General features: G+C 54.3%; 1 protein-coding gene across 4 annotated transcripts in view; it reads left to right on the top strand.

Moving 5' to 3' along the window:
- The window catches only part of ATP9A (ATPase phospholipid transporting 9A (putative)), a 133,050-nt gene extending 112,952 nt beyond the window's left edge, over nt 1-20,098 (top strand). For all 4 annotated transcript variants that reach the window (XM_045980134.1, XM_045980133.1, XM_045980135.1 and 1 more), the window contains exons 19-28: nt 1,844-1,942; nt 4,664-4,753; nt 4,881-5,025; nt 5,818-5,882; nt 6,962-7,117; nt 10,131-10,195; nt 11,650-11,758; nt 12,362-12,419; nt 14,275-14,478; nt 15,766-20,098. In XM_045980134.1, coding sequence (XP_045836090.1) covers nt 1,844-1,942; nt 4,664-4,753; nt 4,881-5,025; nt 5,818-5,882; nt 6,962-7,117; nt 10,131-10,195; nt 11,650-11,758; nt 12,362-12,419; nt 14,275-14,478; nt 15,766-15,902 — 1,128 coding nt within the window. In that variant the 3' untranslated portion in view covers nt 15,903-20,098. The remainder of the gene's footprint in view (nt 1-1,843; nt 1,943-4,663; nt 4,754-4,880; nt 5,026-5,817; nt 5,883-6,961; nt 7,118-10,130; nt 10,196-11,649; nt 11,759-12,361; nt 12,420-14,274; nt 14,479-15,765) is intronic.
- The last annotated feature ends 271 nt before the right edge of the window (nt 20,099-20,369 follow it).

The raw sequence follows: 20,369 nt of genomic DNA, 5'->3' as shown, positions 1-20,369 counted from the left end.
CCAAAAGGCTGGGTTCTTGTTTTTGTTTTTTAAAGATTTTATTTATTTGACAGAGAGAGACACGGCAAGAGAGAGGGAACACAAGCAGGGGGAGTGGGAGAAGGAGAAGCAGGCTCCCCGCTGAGCAGGGAGCCTGATGCCAGACTCGATTTCAGGACCCTGGGATCATGACCCGAGCTGAAGGCAGACACTTAGCGACAGAGCCACCCAGACGCCACCAAAAAGCTGTTCTAATCCCAGAGTGTGGACGGGACTTCTCTTTCTAGTTTCCCTGGTCAGAGGGGAGGGGGAAGGTCGTGTGGGGCGGAGGTGGGGGTAGGGGCATGTTTGGAGGTAGGCCTAGCGTAAGGTCCTTCACAGGCCAGAAGCTATGGGAGCTTGGACAGTCCTACTTCAGCCCCTTTCTAGATGCAGCAGCCAAGGCCAAGCAAGGTGGGAGGCGTGCTGCTGGGCCTGGGGCTCAGGTCTGGGCACGTACCTGCGGTGCCCCCTGTCGTCCTGACGTGGGGCCTCCGTCCTGTCGTGCTCCAGTGACTTTCCATGGTTTTCTAGAACTTGAGCCTCCCAGCTCCTTCCCTGGTGTTTCAGCAAACCCTGAACACTGGACCAAACTGGGATCACTAAAAAGAATATATTTTTTAAACGGCCAGATGAGGTGTTGAGAGAAGAGGCTGACACCCACCAGGGTCAAGCCCAGAGCCACGGCCCTCTGTCCACCCCCACAAAAGGGCCCAGTGCCCGTGTCCTAGCTGTCTCATGGCCTGGGTTTGAATCCGGTTTCTCCGCTGGCTACCTCAGCAGCCCTTGGCAAGTGGCTTGGCTTCTCAGAGCTCTGTTTCCTGCCTCAGCACGTCACCGCGACGGTCACATGCACTGAACGTGGATGGCACTTGATGGGCACCTGGCACGGAAACGCGCTGGAAGCCGTTGCCGTTTGCTTTCCCGTACCTCCCCCACTGCCAGTGCGTCCTTTGCACAGTGACTCCGCGCCCTTCCCTGCTGGGGGCAGCGAGAGCAGAGGGTTGATGGGTAAACCGGCAGAGCAGGGAGCACATTCCGTTTGGACTCAACACGGGGATTCTGGGCCTGTTCGGAACGGGAGCTGGCTGTGTGGCTTTGGGGCAAGTCACCTACCCTCTCTGAGCCCATGGCAGCGAGACGCAGAATGATCTGTTGGGAGGGGCAGAGGAACTTGGCACGTTTGCCGTTGGCTTAACCAACCACCTAGAAAGACTGCATGTAACGTGACAAACCAGTGTTTCCTGTAGGGCATGGACGTGACCCTCACCCATCCTTCTGTCCCCTTCTTTGAAATTGTTTATTGCTTTAAGAAAAATTTCCGGAAGGGGGATGAGGGGGTCAGAAGCCGAGCTGCATGACGTCTGTGGAAGCGTGTGGCCAAATGGTTTTCTAGAAGTGTTGCATCCGCTTTCACTGCCCCCAGCAGTGGTCACTTGGGGTCCTGAAGCCTTCGGAGTGGGGTATTCCTGCGATGTGTTGGGGACACCATGAGCCTCGAGATAAGTTAGAATAAATGAGGGGCACCTGGGGCGCTCCGTCGTTAAGCGTCTGCCCTTGGCTCAAGTCACGATCCCAGGGTCCTGGGATCGAGCCCCACATTGGACTCCTTGCTCAGCGGAGAGCCTGCTTCTCCCTCTCCCAGTCCCCCTGTTTGTGCTCCCTCTCTCGCTGCCTTTCTCTCTGTCAAATAAATAAATAAAATCTTTTTTAAAAAATTGGAGTAAATGGAGTTTAGCTCGATGTTCTTGGGAACTGAGCAGACACGGGCTGCAGGCTGGCCCTGAACAGTGGCTCAGAGGGGCCCTCTCTGCTGTGGTTCTAGGTTTGGATGCTGACGGGGGACAAGCTGGAGACGGCCACGTGCACAGCGAAGAATGCACACCTGGTGACCAGAAACCACGACATCCACGTTTTTCGGCTGGTAAAGTGTTGTCTGCCCTGGGGCCTCGTGCGGATGATGCTGCAGTTTGCGGGGTGACCTCAGAACCCTAAAGAGGGGAGGGAGGAGTGTAGTAACTGCCTTGGGTGGGGGAACTTACATTGTTGGGTTGGGGGGGGAATTACTGAGCGGCCCCGGTGAGGCTGCAGGGTTCCTTCTGGCGGCGGTTCAGACGCACCTAGTTACAGGCCTGTGTTCCTACCCGGGTGGGGGTCACGGTCCCTTCGAGAAGCTGACGCAGGACACCATCGGGGCGCAGGGTGCAGATAGGCCCATGCGTGGGGAATTGTACCTGCGAGTCCAGATGCCCCTGGACCCTTGAAGACCAAGTCCTTGGATAAGAAGTAAATTCCAGATCACAGATCGTGGCGGGTCTGTCCTCCCGAAGGAGACCCTTGAGGAGCCTTTAGAAGGAGGTGTACTGGGTGGACAAGTGGGAAACTCCCTGCCCTTGTGGCAAGCACTTGACCCCAGCAATGCGGCCCCGAAGAGCTGCTCAAGGCCAGAAGCCGCAGGCTGGGGTCGGCCTGATGGAGCTGGTAGGTGCGGAGGGGGTGGTCCCCTTCTGCGGCCAGAGCCCGCAGACTGGAGGGGCCCTGTCTGTCCTAGGAGTGTCCCCTCGACTCTCTGCCTTTGGTCCACAGCCTGCAGCGCCCCCAGGAGATCGGCAGTTTGGGGCCCCGCCCGGTAGTGTGGGGGTAGAGCCAGGGACAGCTCATCTTCAGCAGCCGTGGACTGCACAATTGCAAACGCTCTTATTTCCTAGAATGTATTCGTAACCCCGAGATCGGTGCTCAGGGCCAGAGTCCTCTATGGCCAAGTGCAGAGCAGGGGGGAACCTCGTTGCCTGCTGTGCACATTCCCAGCTGGGGTCACGCGAGGCGACCCCCGCCTTCTCTACTCTCGTCCTGCCCACGAGCACAGTCCGTGGTCTTGGAGGGCCACTTTTTTCTTGCATTTTTGTGCCGTCAGTGATTTCACTGTTTCAAATCCCCCCTCCCAGCACAGGGCTGGAGTGTGTCTAGTGTCTCAAAGTGTAGGAAGGCCCCGACGTCCCTCACGGAGAAGGTGTGAGTGTCGGCTGGGCTTCCTTCAAGCATGAGCTCGAATGCTGTTGGTTAGGAGTTCCGCGTTCGTGAATCGACAATGTGTATTTCAGAAGATGTGTTTAGGGTGCACTCGGGTGGCTCCATCGGTGAAACGTCTGACTCTTTTTTTTTTTTTAAGATTTTATTTATTTATTTGACGGAGAGAGAGATCACAAGCAGGCAGAGAGGCAGGCAGAGAGAGAGGAGGAAGCAGGCTCCCTGTGGAGCAGAGAGCCTGATGCGGGGGTCGATCCCAGGACCCTGAGATCATGACCTGAGCCGAAGGCAGCGGCTCAATCCACTGAGCCACCCAGGCGCCCCGAAATGTCTGACTCTTAATTTCGGCTCAGGTCACGATCTCGGGGTCATGAGATTGAGCCCTGCATTGTTTGGACTCTGTGCTGGGCATGGAGGCTGCTTAAGATTCTCTCCCTCTCCCTCTGCCTCTCCTCCTGTTCACGTGTGTGTGCACGCTCACTCTCTAAATAAAATCTTGAAAAAATGCATTTAAATAGAAACACATATAAAACAAGATTTCTGTGTTGACCGAGGGAAATATTATGGCCAAAGGCTCACAGGAACCTCGCCTGTATTTCTCCCAGGAGCAATGAATGGTTCCTTATTTGCTAAGTCGGTGTTCACGGCAACTTTATAGAGCATAACTACTTAACATAATGAGACTCGACTATATGTTGTGTAGATTCTGTATTCTCTACATTCTGTATATTTAGGGGTTGCAAACGACAGTCCATGTGGCCACCTGCTTTTGTAAATAAAGTTTTATTTTATTTTTTTAAGATTTTTATTTTTTTGAGAGAGAGAGAGCATGAGCAGGGGGGAGGGCCAGAGGCAGAAGGGGCAGCAGACTCCTCGCCGAGCAGGGAGCCTAACGTGGGACTCGATCCCAGGATCCTGGGACCATAACTTGAGCTGAAGGCAGATGCTTAACCAAATGAGCCATCCAGGCGCCCAAATAAAGTTTTATTTAAGCACAGATATGCCCCCTTATTTACCTATTGTCTGTGGTTGCTTTGATGCTACGATAGCAGAGTCGAGTCATTTCGGCCAGCACCGTAGGGTTCCCGGGGCCTGCAGGGGGTACCGTCCGGTGCGCTACAGAAAAGTTGCCCCCCCCCCCCAAGCCAGATGCCTGGCTTCTGCGCCTGCTGCCCAGCCCCCGAGACGAGTTACTTGAGGTGCGCTCACGGGTCTCGCCGTGCCTTCGTTTCCTTACGTGAGAAGGACAGCTGTTATCGTTATGCACCTTGTAGGGCTGTTGTGAGATGTAAATGGGGAAGAAATCCATGGAAAGGGCCTAGCATAGTGCCTGGCACACAACGAAAGTGGGGTCACATTTAGCTCTTTTTCTTTTATTATGTGGGTCACAGCCGTGCTGGGGGAAACGCAAGGTAGTAGTTGGCACACCGGCTCTCCCGCTTCCCGCAGAATCATAACAAACCCGGTTTGATTTGGCTCTGGGTCTGGTGGCAGGGGCAGGGCGGGGGGTCCTGGGCTGGGGCGGCCATTGTCTTCATCCCGGCTTCAGGAAGCCGCTGTTTGTTGTTCTGCCCTCTCCGGAGAGCACGGCCCCCTCCACCCCTCCGTTCCCTTCCAGGTGACCAACCGCAGCGAGGCCCACCTCGAGCTGAACGCTTTCCGCAGGAAGCATGACTGTGCCCTGGTCATCTCTGGAGACTCCCTGGAGGTGGGTGCAGGGACCCCGCCCACCGGGTCCGGGTCCTCCTGGGAGTGAGCTTCCCTTCCTGCCTGGGGGGGCGGGGGCAGGGACCTCAGATGACCCGCCCCCTCCCCCCCCCGCCCCCCCCCCCCAGGTCTGCCTCAAGTACTATGAGTACGAGTTCATGGAGCTGGCCTGCCAGTGCCCGGCCGTGGTCTGCTGCCGCTGCACGCCCACGCAGAAGGCCCAGATCGTGCGGCTGCTGCAGGAGCGCACCGGGAAGCTCACTTGTGCAGTAGGTAGGCGCCCGCCCCACGCCCGTCCTCACCCACTCCCTCCCCACCCCGGCCACTGATGCACGGGATCCCTCTCTCCGCGGGTGGTCGGACTCTGCTGCTGTGTCCTGGCCCTGCCTGTCGCGTAGGTCATGCTCTTCTCCCCCAGCAGACCTTGGCTCTGTCATTATTATTATTTTCAGTATTTCCCCCTGAGTGAGAGCAGATAAGCGCGCTGCAGGGCTTTTCTCCTGAGCTCGTTCTTCCTTTGCTCAGGAGGCAGGAAGCCGCGTCACAGAGGGATGCGGACTGCACACAGTGGGGCCAGGTCCGGGCCCCCTGGGCGCCTGTCCCCATCCGAGCCTCCGTCTTCCCATCGGGAGAATGGGGTCATAAGCACTCAGGTGGTGCTGATGAGGACGGAAAAGGGGTAGATTTCAAAAGTGCTGGCCACAGGGCACAGTATCGGCTCCGTAAGCATCGAGTCGGTCACGGCTGCTGATGGGCTGCGGCACCCTCGCCTCCCACGCAGGGGTGGGGCGCGGACACGGTCCCCCTGCCGCCGCTCCATGGCTGGGGCTCTCGCCAGTCACCTGGTGTTCCTCTGACGCTCAGCTGCTCCGTCTGAGACACAGGAAGCCGATGGTCTGGGGTGGTTAAATGGAGTGGGGCAGAAAAGGCTGTGGTAAGAAGCAAGCGCTCAGTGGAAGGCCAAATACTTCTACAAGCCTTCAAAGTAAGACTGAAATGTGGGGGTCCTGTTTCTCGCTCCTCTCCAATTTCCCGGCTTTTCTGTCCGGTCCGTGCGGCCCGCAGGTGATGGAGGCAACGACGTCAGCATGATTCAGGAATCCGACTGCGGCGTGGGTGTGGAGGGGAAGGTAAGTGCAGGCGCGGGGCGTGGGGGCTGCTGGTCGCTGCCGGGCACTTGGGGCCACCGTGTGAGGTCATTGTATTGGGCGGGGAGCTGCTCTTCTCCGCTAGCTGGAGCTGCCTTTTCCCTCAAAACACAGCTTTGATGCTTCTGAAAATCCTAGATTCACATGACGAAGCACAAGGAACCACGAAGCGTGATGCCCTGGTATTATTACGTGGGAGTCGGGTTATTACATGGGAGTCCGTCTTACAGATGACAAGTGCCGATTTTTCACGTGCCAAGGCTTAAAAAAAAGAGTGTTTGCTGTATCGTCAGGGCACCGTGAATGTACTTGACACTTTTGCTGTGGCCATCACAGTGTCCGGGAAAGCATCTGTCATCATGCTGTCTGCTGATGTCTTGGGGGTCAGAGAAGAGTGTGGCGTGGTCTTCCTCTCACTAAAAGCTGCATTTTAAAGAATTGGTGTGTTAGAACAGTCTTTCTCATTCTGTTCTTGTCACCTCTGTGCTTGCTTTTTACTGTTTCCTCTGCCCTAATTGGTGACTTCTAAATGGCGACTGGCGAGAAGAGTGGTTCCCAGGTTTGTTAGGACTTCGTGTTTAGCAGGAGCACAGGGGCCGCAGGTGAGGGCCAGAGATGCCGTCCTGTGCATTTGGTCCACGGCTTCATGAATCGGGCGAATCCACACTCTCCTGTGTCCTTTCCGCCCCCAGCCCCCGCCCCCCGGCCTTACAGTTTGCTCAGAGGGACAGACTGTCGTAAGGTCCTATCTCTGATGATTCTTGGTTCCGGATGCACATTTTGGGGTGGGAGCACCCCCAAGATACTAGATCCCTTTGACCTCCAAATTATAACTGTCTGTGACTTAGAGTGTTTTTTATTTAAATGAATTCGTCTTTTTCAATCACACGTAGACTCAGACCACCTACTGAGCACAGCTCGAAACCAAAGAAGCTCTTCACTGAAGGTTTCCAAAGATCCCCTCACGGTGTCTTGCTTTTTCCGTGGAAAACAAAACAAACCAAACGTGTTTGCCTTGACCTCCTGTGCTTCTGACGGTGCCTGTTTTGTGTGGCTTTCAGGAAGGCAAGCAGGCGTCCCTGGCGGCCGACTTCTCCATCACCCAGTTCAAGCACCTGGGCCGTCTGCTCATGGTGCACGGCCGCAACAGCTACAAGCGCTCGGCGGCCCTCAGCCAGTTTGTTATCCACAGGAGCCTCTGCATCAGCACCATGCAGGTGGGCGGGGGGCGGACGGGGGGGGGCTAAGGGGGGCAGACAGGTGGGGGCAGGTTGGGGAGGCAGGCAGCGCGACTCTGCTCACCCTCCCCGGGGCTAGCAGGGGAAAAGGCCTGGAACTCGACCGTGCTTTGGAGCTGTGACCCTCCCTGGCCCGTTGGTTGGTCGGTGGGTTGGTTGGTCGGTTGGTTGACTTTACTTTCCCACCTGACCAGTTTTAAATCCCTGCCGGGCCATGCTCCAGCCCAACACACCTTGGATTGCCCCAGGTCCTTCCTCTGGTGGCTGGGGCAGGCTGTCCTTGCCAGGGCGGGGTGGCTGCGAGCGTTAGCAGTGGGCCTGGCCAGTGCTTGGCAGGAGGGAGGTGTGTTTTTGCCAGAGGGAAGCATGCAGAGTGAGATGCGGGCGAATACTAGGGTCTTGGATTTTCCGGATGCTCACGAAAGGGCCAGCAGAGAATGACCGCGGGAGAAGAACTTGTGTTCTCCAGCTCTTCCGACACCCTGGGCACCTGGCTCTAGGTCCACAGGGCGGCGTCTCGCATGGTCCTCATGGTCGCCTATGCCCATTGTACAGATGGGGAGCCTGAGGCTCCGTGAGGCTGAGAAACACGTGCAGTGTCTCTTGGCAGTTAGTCTGTATCGGGGGGGACTCCAGAGCCCATGCTCTTCGTCGCGGTGTCTCCTCGAGTGCCTGCGGTGCAGGGAGGCCTGGACCGCTGCCTCGGCTTGGGTGGGCTCTCAGGTAGGGCAGCAGAGGCCGTGGCCCTGAGGGGCCTCCGATGTCCTGGTTCCGCCTCCAGTCATCCCGGGTGGGAGTCGAGCTGGGCTGTCTCATTGTTCAGCTTCTCGGGAGTAACATCTTGCTCCCATCTTGTTTCTCACAGAAGAATTCCAGGGTACGTTCCCCACCTCCTCTCTCGCTGGCTCCTTTCACATCTGCCATCGGTCTGTGGCAATTAAGTGTACACTAGGAGGAAGGCCGAAGGGTGGGAAAGAAAACATTTTAGGTGTTGAAAAACGATTGACGGATTGATTCCCCTTCATGGACGTTTGGTGAAAATATCCCAGTTAAGTAGTGAGAACATAGGGATGATGGGACCAACCCACGTCTCTTTCTGACCACACCATAAATATCTCTGAGACCTAGAGACCCCTCTGGGTCTCAGTCTTCCATCCATGAAATGGGGATGTTAAGACCTGCCTCGCCTCTCAGATGAGGCTACTTTGAGAAGCAGAGTTCTGTAAGGCGTCAAGTGCTGAAGGCATCCTTACCCCTAGTCATAAAACCACAGGGCGAGGTATCCAGTGACGGGATGTTTTAATCTGTGGGAAAGGTACTTAATTGCCAAATAAAAGGCATCCTCCCTTTCTGAGTAAGTGAAGCGATGCTGTTCCGTGTACATGAGACTCTCCCCCTCTTCTGGCCTCTTTCTCACCTTCTGGGGGTCATTTTAGGTTTTCAACATCTATTGCATTTGTGAACATAGGAGCCTTAAAGTGATGTTTTGGTCAACGCGATCTACACCCAAACAGCTGTTACGGTTCCTCAGACCACATCTGTACTTCTGTGTGAGCTCGCGGGTGGCGCTCTGGATCCGTCCCTGGGAGACTGATCCACTCGCCCCTGGGCGCGTGCACAGAAGCCAGGCTGGGCGAGCTGACTTCTGTAAAGCCTGTATGTTGTCGCTCTCAACATCAATTTAGAAAAAGCCTCAGGATGGGAAATTGTTCTTTGGGGCTGTAGAAAAGAAATCTCGCTGTCCACTGTGCTGAAAGTGGCTGGCTGAGGACAAGTCCCTCTTGGAGCCGCACCTTGGCGTCAGTCTCCTTGATAGAAGTGGCCGTAGTGTTTTCTTTCCCTCGGGTGTTCTCTCCAGACGAAGGCTTTATGGCTAATCCGGCCTTTTTAGGGGAAGGAGGCTCTTGACGTTGATTTACAAAACAAAACACCAGATTCTTGACATTTTTACAATCATCCTTTCTGTTCTTTCCAGCCGGGGTGGAAAGTCATTTGAAAGGTGGCTTTCACCTTCCAGTTCTGAAATATGACCAGGGTGCAGCCAGGGCTGCCCACGAGCTTGGCCCCAGGTGGCACCTGCGTTCCGAGCTCTGTACCAGACAAACACCCACAGCAGGTGATGGGGGCGAGACGCCTCTGGGGCCACAACCTTTCTAGTCACCAGGCTGGCTCGGGCTGGCGCTCCTATTCAGCTTTTGAAAAGCCTCTTGTCGTCGTCTCTGGCCCCTTTTCGGTTTTCTGCCCCTAGGAATTCGCTTTTGAGGCCACTTTCCTTCCGTGAGCCTGTTGATGCCCAGAGACGGAAGTAAGAGAGTATCAAGTCTGATTTTATCTCCCCAGCCTGCTTTTCTCGGCCGGCGGCTCCTGTTGTCCAAGTCAGGAAGCAGACGTTTCGGGGAGCGTTTGGGAAGGTCTTTATTGCTCTTGTCTAACAAAGGCAGCAGGTTATGGGCTCTTTGTAAAAATTTCCAGAAACAGTAAAATGTGTCATGGAAGAGGGGCTGTGCCTTCTCTACCGCCCCGCCCCCGGGGAGCTGGAGTACGGAGCTGGGATTGAGCCCCGCGGTCCCTTTACCTGCTCAGAGTCCCCTCCTGTGAAATGCAGGCGATAGGACTGGATCTCATGGGTGGTTCTGGGGGTTTATGGGGATCGCACAGGGTATTTCTGGGTCCAGCCTGTGTCCCCTAACTTCAGTGTTGACAGAGGGGCAGAGAGTGGTCCCTGGTGCTAAACCACCTGGGAACGACACCTGGCTCCCGTCACTTATGAGCTGTGTTATCTTGGGCAAGTCCCTTAACCTCTCTGTGCCTTACTGTTGTCATCTGTAATAGGGGTTGATGATATTGTGAAATTGTGAAATGAGCTGGTTTCCTTAAAGCACTCACAGCCGTGCTGGGGAAGTTTGTGCCGTGTTAAGCGTTGACTGTTACTTTATAAGTATAGGGATTTTGTCATGATTTTTGTTAACATCCTCCTTTCTTGTTGACACAGGCGGTCTTTTCATCCGTGTTTTACTTTGCCTCCGTTCCTCTCTATCAAGGATTCCTCATCATTGGGTAAGAAAATCTAGGCAGGGTATTAATTTTTTATGAAACCTCTCGAAAGTGCCACAGATGAGCGAGGAAACGTGCTGTCTGGGCTGTTGAGTCCCCAAGTTGCCAGCAATGCCGTTTAGAACCTTCTCAGATTCACAAGTGTTTTTGAACTGACAAGCCTGTAACCAGATTGAGGAAATGGGGTTTGATATGTTTGTGGTTCACAGCCCTTGGCCGTTTGGACCTGGACATGGAAAATGCTTGCCCCTGAGAGTCTGAGCTGACCGGTGACTGGCAATCAAAGCAAGAGCAAAGGTTCAGACTCAGTGATTTCATTGTGGTCTTAGAAAAAGTGAAAGGGGAGCTCTGGAAAGTACCTTCCCTGCCGCGGACTCCAGTAGAACCTTCTGCTGCTGGGTCTCTAAGGCAGCCCAGAGCCTTGATCTCTTTGGGCGGGGGGAGGGGGGGCACGTGCCTAACGGAGCTTCAGTGTTGGGTGCCCCTGACCTGCTAGACTAGGGTGTCCCTGGGGCATGTGCTGCCCTCAAACCCAACCCCATTCCTGACTTGGAATTCATGACGTTCCTTGTGAGCCTTGGGAGAGTGTGTTCAGTCTTTGAATTGCCAGATGGGTGGAGTTTGTCTACCACACGCCCTAGATGGGAGACCCATATAGGCCGTGCTCCTGGTGGTGAAGAGGCAGGAGCACAGAAAGGCTGGCTGGCCCTGGGGGAGAGTCTTAACCAAAGTTGCCTGCCTTCTTCTTTTTATGTTGGCCCGTTCACTTTGACAGTGGACAGTGAAATTCTGCTTGCTTCTAATTGGACAGGTGGACATCTTTTGTTAGGTCCCAGAAAAACAAGAGAACATGCCAGAGTGTAGGCAGGGGCTCCCGGAGCTTGGCTGCATGTGGCCTTCCATGACTGGACGTCTTGTCCCTCTCTGTTCCCATTTCCTTCTCTCTCCCTCTCACTCACGCAGCCAGCTGCACTGGCTGCCTTGCTGTTCTTCAAACAAGATGCACTCTCGCCTCAGGGCCTTTTTGCACATGCTGCCCTCTCTGCCTGGGATGCTCTTCCCTCCACTTGGGCCTGACTGCCTCTCACCTTCTCTGGGTGTTTACTCAAATGTCACATCCTTTGGGCACCCTCTCGAAAATGACACCACCCCCCATGTCTCCTTCTCTCCCCTCCATTAGAGTTTCCTTCTTAGCACTTACCTGCAACATGCAGTGTAGTTTACCGATTCTGACGACTCACTGACTAGTATGAAAGCTCTCTGAGGGCAGATGTTTCCATCAGTTTTTCATCGGAATCTCCTGAGCTTAAAATCAGCCCTGGCACAGAACAGGCACGCAGTGGGTGGTTGTGGAAGGAACGAATGGATGGAGATTGGGCTGCAGAAGCTGGAGAAACAAATTGCCCATTTCCCTTCGGCTGGGTCTTACCTGTGGTGATTTCCGCCCCTTCCTCTAGGTACTCGACCATTTACACCATGTTTCCTGTGTTTTCTCTGGTCCTGGACAAAGACGTCAAGTCGGAAGTTGCCATGCTGTATCCTGAGCTCTACAAGGATCTCCTCAAGGTTCACTGGACTCCCCCTTCCCTCCCTCCCTCCTTCCTCCTCCTTCCCCTTCTCTCTCCCTCTCTCCCTACTGCTAATTGATTTCACACAGACCCTCCATATCTGGTTTGAACACACTGACTGGAACTGCTAGTTTCTTAGAGGAAGGCATGGGATTTTATTTTATTTTTCTTCAAAAAGTAGTATTTGCGCCTGGAAAGAATATTGAACAGTACAGCAATATGTGTACTATTGCAGTGTGTTGCGAACAAACCCACTAACGACTTAAAAAAGAAGCACCTGACGGTTCCAGCCTCCAGCCTCAGCTGGTGTCTGCTTCTGGAAACGTCCTTGGGTTCACTTCCAGAAAGGGTGTGCATGCTGCCTGTGGTGTGGTGTGTGTGGGTGTTTGATTTCATTGATTTGTCCCCGAAGAATTTTACTGAAGAGCAGATTTATTTCCACCTTATATCAATTCTCTTTAAAAAATGTTATTTCTCTAGTGAGTTCAGATATATGCAAGACCCCCCCCTTTTTTTTAAATGAAAATAGGTAGGTTGCCTCGTTAGTGGAAGAGCCCAGCGCAGTAGTAACCTGTTCTGTATTTCTCGCTTCCTCATTTAGGGAAGACCGTTGTCCTACAAGACCTTCCTAATATGGGTTTTGATTAGCATCTATCAAGGTAAGGCAGTGCTCAGGGTCAACTTGTCTGTTGTCTGTAGAGCATGAAAGGAAGAAGCCGGAACCTAAAATTTGGTTAAGGAGCAGGACAGTGCGCCCCAGGGGAGGCTCTGCTCGGCATGGTCTGAGGACTAGAACATTCAGCAGAGCCGTAGATCTGAGAGGTGGTGCCGTCTGCCTCATGAGATAAAGTCAGAGAAAAAGATAACGGATACTACTCAAAACCTTCCAAGATGCTGAAGCCATTGTAACAAAAAGCGGTTGCTTTCTGGAATGTTCTGATACTTTTTCTGAGGTCAAGTTCTAGTTTTTGAAAGATGTGTTTACCTCAGCGGCCTCCAGTGAGGGCCCCTGGATTGCAGAGACTGTAGGATGACTTGTAGGAGAAGAAAATATCCAAACCCTGCTGGTGTTTGAGTCTGTCTTTATGTATGTTTTATAATGTGCACATAATTGTGTCATGGTCCTGGTATCTGTCTGTGTCTGCCCAAGCACTGACATATAATTTACAGATGCACGTTGTGTATGGGGAGGTCTTACTGACGGGGCATGCAACCAGGAGGTGTAGAAGCCAGTGAATTTGTTGTCAGGAGGTTGAATTGTCATTAAAAAATAGAGGGGGGGCATTTTTAAGAGGTCTCTCAAAGTGTAATCTGTGCATCGATTAGGCAGCTACCTTTCACGGATAGAATTTCATAGGCAGTGAGCAGGGAAGCGCCGGGTCAGCCCTGCCTCTCCAACCCTGTCGCTGCGGGCGGTGCTGTGAGGAGTTTTGGGGTTGAGCATCTAGTAATAATCTGGCGCTGCACCATCGGTTTGGTTTCTGCTGGGCTAGAAAAACACGCGTCCGGACCCCGTACCCTCCTCCCCTTTCCTTTCTCGCCTTGTTACAGGGGCACGACACTGAGTGTCTCTGGGCTACCTCTGTCATTTCGTGTGTGGGGAGAGGGGTGGTTAAGATAACACGTGACCGAAGATTCACCACCTTAACCCTTCTTAAGGGGGCGCCTGGGTGGCTCAGTGGGTTAAAGCCTCTGCCTTCGGCTCAGGTCGTGATCCCAGGGTCCTGGGATCGAGCCCCGCATCAGGCTCTCTGCTCCGCAGGGAGCCTGCTTCTTCCTCTCTGCCTGCCTCTCTGCCTAGTTGTGATTTCTGTCTGTCAGATAAATAAAATATTGGAAAAAAAAAAAAAGATTTTAACCCTTCTTAGGGGCACAGTTCGCTAGCGCACAGTGTATTCACGGTGGTGAGTTTCGTTGTACATGTACGGTGTTACATTGTTGCAAGAAAACAGCCCCAGAACTTTTCCATCTTGGCAAGCGGAAACTCTGTCCCCATTCCCGCTTCCCTTTTGTCTCTAATGGAAGTGACTACTTAGGATATCTCCTAGAAGTAGAATGTCCACAGTATTTGCCTTTTTGTGACTGCTTACCTCTGTCATTTTAAATAATAAAGTTTAAATTTCTCTTTCTTGTTCCATCCACTCCAGAATAGTTATTCTCTCCTGTCGCTCCTGTTTTTCTTCTCTCCATCTCTCTCCCTCCCTCCTTCTCGCTTTCCTTCCTCTTTCTCTCTCTCTTCGTCCTCTCTCTCTTTCCCCTACAGTTTTAGACTCTTTATTATATAAAGTCCAAAGGGAAAAATAGGAAACCAGGACGGGGCACCTCTTTCAAACCTGCATAAGGCACCACTCGTCAAGCGCCATCTTTCCAGTCTAAACAGGAAACAAACAGAAAGGAGCCCCTGCTTGGGAGCAGGCCTTGGGAGCCTCGGGAGCCCCGGGTGGGGAGGGCGAGGGGGAGGGCAGCGGCTGCGGGCAGGACCGTGTGCGACACCGGCTTCCTCCGCCTTCGCAGGCAGCACCATCATGTACGGGGCCCTGCTGCTGTTCGAGTCCGAGTTCGTGCACATCGTGGCGATCTCCTTCACGTCGCTGATCCTCACCGAGCTGCTAATGGTGGCCCTGACCATCCAGACCTGGCACTGGTTCATGACGGTGGCTGAGCTGCTCAGTCTGGCCTGCTACATCGCCTCGCTGGTGTTCCTCCACGAGTTCATCGGTGAGACTCCTTCCAGCCCCTCCCCTCCCCCCGCAGCCGCAGCCTGGCCGTCGGGTCTGGGGGCCTCCCCGGGACTCGTCCTGAGCTCTTTGTCCCGTAGGCCTTGGTACTCGGTGGCCCCCGTGTTGTTCCTGGCGTCCCCTTGGGGCAAGTGGCAGCTGTGACTCAGCTTCCTGGAACAGAGGCTCTCCGGCTTGATGTCAGTAGGGTTTCCTTTGAAAAGCACACTGGGTGATCTGGCTTAGAAGGGATCCCCTTGAGTTCAGCAAAGACTGGCTGGGGTTCTCGAGGGGAGCCGGTCACTGCGCCGGGCTCCGGGGGGCTGTGGAGAGGTCAGACATCCCGGTCTTGCTCATGAATAAGGGATAGCCCCACAGGATGTGTCCTTATCACAGGGTGGAGAAACTCCGCCTTGCCCTGAAAACCCCTCTGATGACGTCTCTTGCTGGGCAGCCAGCGGTTCTTCAGGTTCGGGCAAAGGGAAGACGGGCATCGGCAGAAAGTGAAGTCTCCGAGGAGTTTCACACTCGTCCCGAGAGTCTGTCCAGATGGGTTTCGTGAGCACCTGTCGTGTGCTCTGTGGCTTGGGGTGGTGAGCTCTGCCCTCGGGGAGCTGCCACGGGGCCGGATGGGCAGCTGTGCGTGGGCTCCACGGCCGGGCACTCAGCGGGACTGTGGCTGGTGCCAGCCACCTGCCTCCCACCCCCTCCTGTGCTCCACTGTGCGGAAGCCCATGAGCCCCGCTCTGCTCTCGCAGAACCCTCTGGACTGCGGGCTTACTGTCCTGCAGCAGATGGGGGCACCCGTCCTTAGCTGGAAGCCCCCTGAGGCTATCCCCGTTTCCAGCTTGGCACTGCTCTCGGGCCCGACCGCCCGTGGCTTTGGTGATCATCCCAGAGGCGAAGGGAAAACGTTTCTGGTGTGGGAGAGCCTTTCTGCTCTCGGGCGGTGGGGTGTACGTAGAATATCCGACATGCTGTCAGATTCCGCATCAGAAACACCTGTAAGAATCGTTTGTGCCCCTGGTTTTCTTTCCCTGGTGCTGGAAACAGTACTTCATTGACCGTCCGACCGCAGAAGCAGGTCAGAGAGAGGAGGGGGCAGGGAGAGTCCAGGCCCTGGGAGACTGAGCCCAAGGAAAGAGCCAGTGCCCGGAGGCCGTGTGTCGGTGACAGGAGACAGCTCTGCCCCCACTCAACCCCATCAGAGCTGTGCCGGCTATTCTGAGCCGCCTAGGCCTTCTGGAACATTCTGCCCACTCACCGCGGTCTTCCCGTTTGCTTGCAGATGTGTACTTCATCGCCACTTTGTCGTTCTTGTGGAAGGTGTCCGTGATCACTCTGGTCAGCTGCCTGCCCCTGTACGTTCTCAAGTACCTGCGCAGAAGGTTCTCCCCGCCCAGCTACTCCAAGCTCACGTCTTAGGCGGCGCCTCCTCGGCGCTCTCCTGCCGGGCAGAGTTCAAGTTGCGTTTTTCTTACCCGCCGCCTGTGGGTCGTGCAGGCCTCGCTAACACGTGCAAGTTTTGACGCGAAGAGGCTCCGCGGGGGGTCCTGACACCGGACGATCGAGGGTTCCTGGAAGGGACCCCGCGGGCCTGCCCCGGCCCCTCGCGGTTCGGCCCGCAGCGAATGTACATATGTTAAAGCCGACGGCTCCGCTGACGGAAATCCGTGGGTCACTGGGCAAGCTTCCGAGGACTTGCTTTCTGTTGTCATGCGATAAGGGTTTCTGTCTAGTTGACGATCGTAGAGGGGTTTTTGTTTTTGTTTTCAACAGTCCTAATGTGTGTGTACTCTTTACGTCTTTGTCGCTCTTAAAAGCCGGCTTTGGAGAAATGTAAAAGCCCTTGGGATAGGTTTGTGGGGGAAAGACAGTGACTTTGGTAGGAAGTCACGCAGGCAGTCATCTCCAGGTAGAAATGCGGGATGCCCTGTCCGAGGCAGTGCTGCTCTCCGAGGCCGCACCGGCTTCCTAGAGTGACACAGAGCAAAGGAGAGGAGGGAGAGAGGGACAGAGGGTGCCATAAATCCAGTCTGGCCCCCTCCCTCGGACTCAACATCTCCAGCCCTCGACTTAGCTTCACCTCCCACCTGTAAAAGAATTTCAGAGGTGTTCTTCTGCTTTCTTGGGGACCTGGTAACGATGACCAAGCCCGCGGCCAGCTGAGGACACCCTCAGACATTTTCAGCAGAGTTGTTGCAGCAGGAAATGTGCCACTGAACTGCTCCTCAACGTGTCGACAGACTGATAAGAGACTCCACTAATTCTTTAGACAACGTTGCACGTGTGGCCGGGCCCGTCCGAGTCCTGAGTGCAAGGTCAGGGACGGGGGGCTCTCTGCTCCACAGAGGTCTGTTTCCCGTTAGGAGGCTGAATGACAAAGGCAGAGGCATCTCCCATGTTGCTGTGCGTCGTTCGTCGGGGGCAGCCCCGGTGGGAGGAGGCCCCGGGCCGCAGCTCCGGGGCCCTGGGGTCCGGGGTCCGTCACACTGCCTACGGCTTTCACGGGGAACTTGCTGAAAGGTAGCTGGTGGTAGCGATCCCTCCCCCCACGGGGATAGACTACAGGCCCGTGTGTTTCTCATAAAGCTGTGGCTTCTCGTTTCAGAGGAAGAAGGGAGTGTGCAGGGCCCGGACGGGGCAGGGCAAGGCATCCTCGGGGTTTCGAGTCCCTCGGCGCCCAGCCACACGTGCCTGCCATCGGGGCTCGGGCGGTTGATCTTCCAGAGCTGACCATGCTCGAGGTCTTGGACTTGGATGAATTCCTTCGGCCCTTCTGCTTGTGTGGGGCTTCAGGGCTGCGGGCTCCGGCTGGTGGCAGCACCCACTACCCTCTGGGCAGCCGGCTCTGGGGGAACTGGGGGCGGGAGGAGCCGGCGGTGGTCCCCTTGCCCGGGAGCACTCTTCATACGCTCCTGCACGGCTGTTGCCCTTTTAAAACTTCAGAAAATGACCCCAGGTTTCAGGCACCGGGAAGCTGGCTGCTGACGTGGCTTCTGTGTTGAGACCGTGCGTTTCTGCAGTCATCTTTGCCTGCTCATGCCGGCCATTCCTGCCGCCCAGACCCACAGAGAATACGCGTTGCAGTGGGTGAATAGTTACTTGGGACTAGGACCTTGGTCCAAAACTCTCAGAAAGCTCAAACACATCTTTCTTCCTGACTGAGGTTTCCCAGTTTCAAAGGCGGGGGGGAGCGGAGTGTGGAGCTCGGAGTTTCACACTTGGTTCCGTCTTTCTGGAAGGCTGATTATAATTCTGACGTCGTTCTGTTCTGAGTTTGTAAACCCCGATGCTGGCCTTCTTCGCAGACAGGGGATGGCTCCTGGGGTAGGTCTTAGGGAACCATTGCTAGGAAATGGCAGACGTTCCAGCAGATGGTGGGAGGTCGTCTCTCTGGTTTCATTCCTCAAGTCCCAAGTGATTCAGGTGTGTGAGTTGACTTTTGAAGTCCACACCTGAGCTGCTGCTTGCCATCTGCCAGGAAGGAAGCTTTTCAGAGAGGCTGAAGAAGCCCTCCCACCCCCACCTCCCCTTGGAAGTTGACGGATGCTTGTCTTGCTGTTACAAACCGTGTTCTGTTGTCTCGGCCACACTCTAGTAGAGGCAGTCAAGGGCCAGGGGGACCGAAATCCAAGTGGAGCCCAGACCACCGTCAGTGGGCAGCCTGCTCATACCACCTGCTGCGGGGCCTCGAGTGTCCAGGAATGCGTGTGCCCCCAAAGGGTGGGAGCCTCCAGTCGGTGAGAGGTGACAGGATGGTCACCTGCACAGCTCAGCCTCATCCCAGCAGAGAGAAGTGCGGCACACGCGGGTTGTCTAGTTATGGGGGAGGACAAACACCCGAGCTACTTTACAGGAAGCTCCTGAGTTCATTAACCTTAAGCATAAGGATTCTGTTGACCTTTTTCTTGGTTTTCCAACCTGGAAAGAATTTAAGAAGCACCACTGACCCCTTCCCCTCACCCTGGACCTCAGTGGGACCTAAGTCTGTGACAGTTGATTTAATTCGAGGCCGGAGGCCCCACAACACGCGATCACTGCTGTTCAACCATTTCTCCTTAAGGTAGAAATTACAACCCCCTCCGCCCCTGGACACCGTTACGTATTTTTGTCACAGTAAGCACTTTTGTTTTATGATGATTTTTGCTTGATCTTGCGGTGATGGTTGTGTGTGCGTGAGGACAGTGGGATCTGTTCGTGGTTTCTCCTTTCCCCCTCCTTCCTCTAAGAAAACGACCAGACGAGCTTCTCCATCTTCAGTGATTTCTGGTGCCTGACAGTGTGGATCCTCGTTTGGCAGCTGTGTGGGCACAGGTGTGTGTCGCCCGCAGTGCTGGGCCAGGCTGGTTGCATCGACCGAGGCCCCCGAGCCCTGGAGGGCATCCCCGGGGGCATCCTGACATCGGGGCAAACCACCTGTTTGTAGCCGCCAGGAGCTGGGAGACCAAGAGCTGGGGCGTCTCCCACTGCGACGGTCGTATTCTCCGGGTCCCAGGCCAGCTTCCCTTAATAAGTGAAGCCCTTTTGTGTCCTAGTAATCTTGAATACCAATGTCTGCTGACCCCTTCCTTCGGTGTATTCTCTGCTGAAAGTTAAGGTCACACTGACAACTCTCGAATGTATTTTGAGTTTTGTGCTCATTGGAAATCGACACAATAACGCCTATTCTTCCTCCAGACTTTGCTTTTATACTTTGTTTTGTTTTTACTGGGATGGGGATGGGAACGCCCTCATGCCTTTATGGGGCAGCATTTTAAACCTTTGCCAAAATTGCCGATGGGACCTACATGTGCTTCCGCTCCATCCTACTGAAGGCAAACACCTGTCAGCTGTTTTTTATCTCGAATCTCCTGTGTGTGTTTCAGTGCGCGTGTGTATGTGACTGTGTCCTCTCCAGTTTTTTGATGAGATGCTTGGTTTGCATTAAAATCCCGTTCCTCCCAGCTTTGTTTTCATTAAGAAACCTACAAGGAGCTTTGTAAATACAACCGATTTTATTTCTCCTCCCTTCCTTTAATGTGAAGGAATTTGTTGCGTATACTAATGGGGAAATATTTCCATTAATGATGTTCATTTCGTCTTGGAAAAGTGTATGTTTCTGAATGGAGCGGAGAGGCAGATGATGTCGTGAGCAGCGCCCCAGTGACATTGACCTCTGCAGCACCTGCTCGCTCCGACGAGGCAGCTGTACCTGTGGACCCGTCCTGGTCACTGCGGGGTCACGGGTGCTGTCCGTTCAGGTTGCTGGGTTCCGTCGGAGAATACTGCGTTTAATTGGGGGAGGGGGCAGGGACAAGTGGGGGGTGCACAAAAGAAGCTGTGGCTAAATCATGATTTTGTCACTCTGGGGCTAACTGTAAACTCTCCTAGGAGTCCGTGGCCGCCCTGTTAGTAGGTCCCTACGGGTAATCCGCCTTGCAGACTCTCACCAGGACAGCATTTTGTCATGAGAGGGCAGCTCTGGTACGGGATGCTTTAATTTAACAGGGACTCCCAGATGATTTAAATTCTCGATCCCGTGATGATACCCGTGTGATCCGGCGTGCTCTGAGCGGTTCTCCTTTCATTGTCTGCCAGCCCGGCCCGTTGCTGTTGCCCAATAAAGCTTGTGTACTTTATGCCTCCGGGGGATCATTTTAATTTGTGTGGAACCATGAATTCTGGTGTCAAAATGAAGGCTTTTTATTATAATGCTGTTTTCTGTGTAACTCACGGTACAAAAAGTGTAAATAGCTTTTTCTCCAGTTAAAGTTAACTGCGATTTTGGCACAAAGAAAAAGGAAAAAAAAAATCCCATTCCAAACCCATGCATTGTAGTTCATTCTGTACTGTCGTCTGTTATAGACATGGCATAATTTCAAAAGGTGATCGATAGAAGTCGGAAAAAGA

Source organism: Meles meles, chromosome 16 (assembly GCF_922984935.1).
Source record: "Meles meles chromosome 16, mMelMel3.1 paternal haplotype, whole genome shotgun sequence".
Lineage (NCBI taxonomy): Eukaryota > Metazoa > Chordata > Mammalia > Carnivora > Mustelidae > Meles > Meles meles.
Note: the sequence above shows the minus strand (reverse complement) of the source record. Positions and strands in the feature narration are given on the sequence as shown.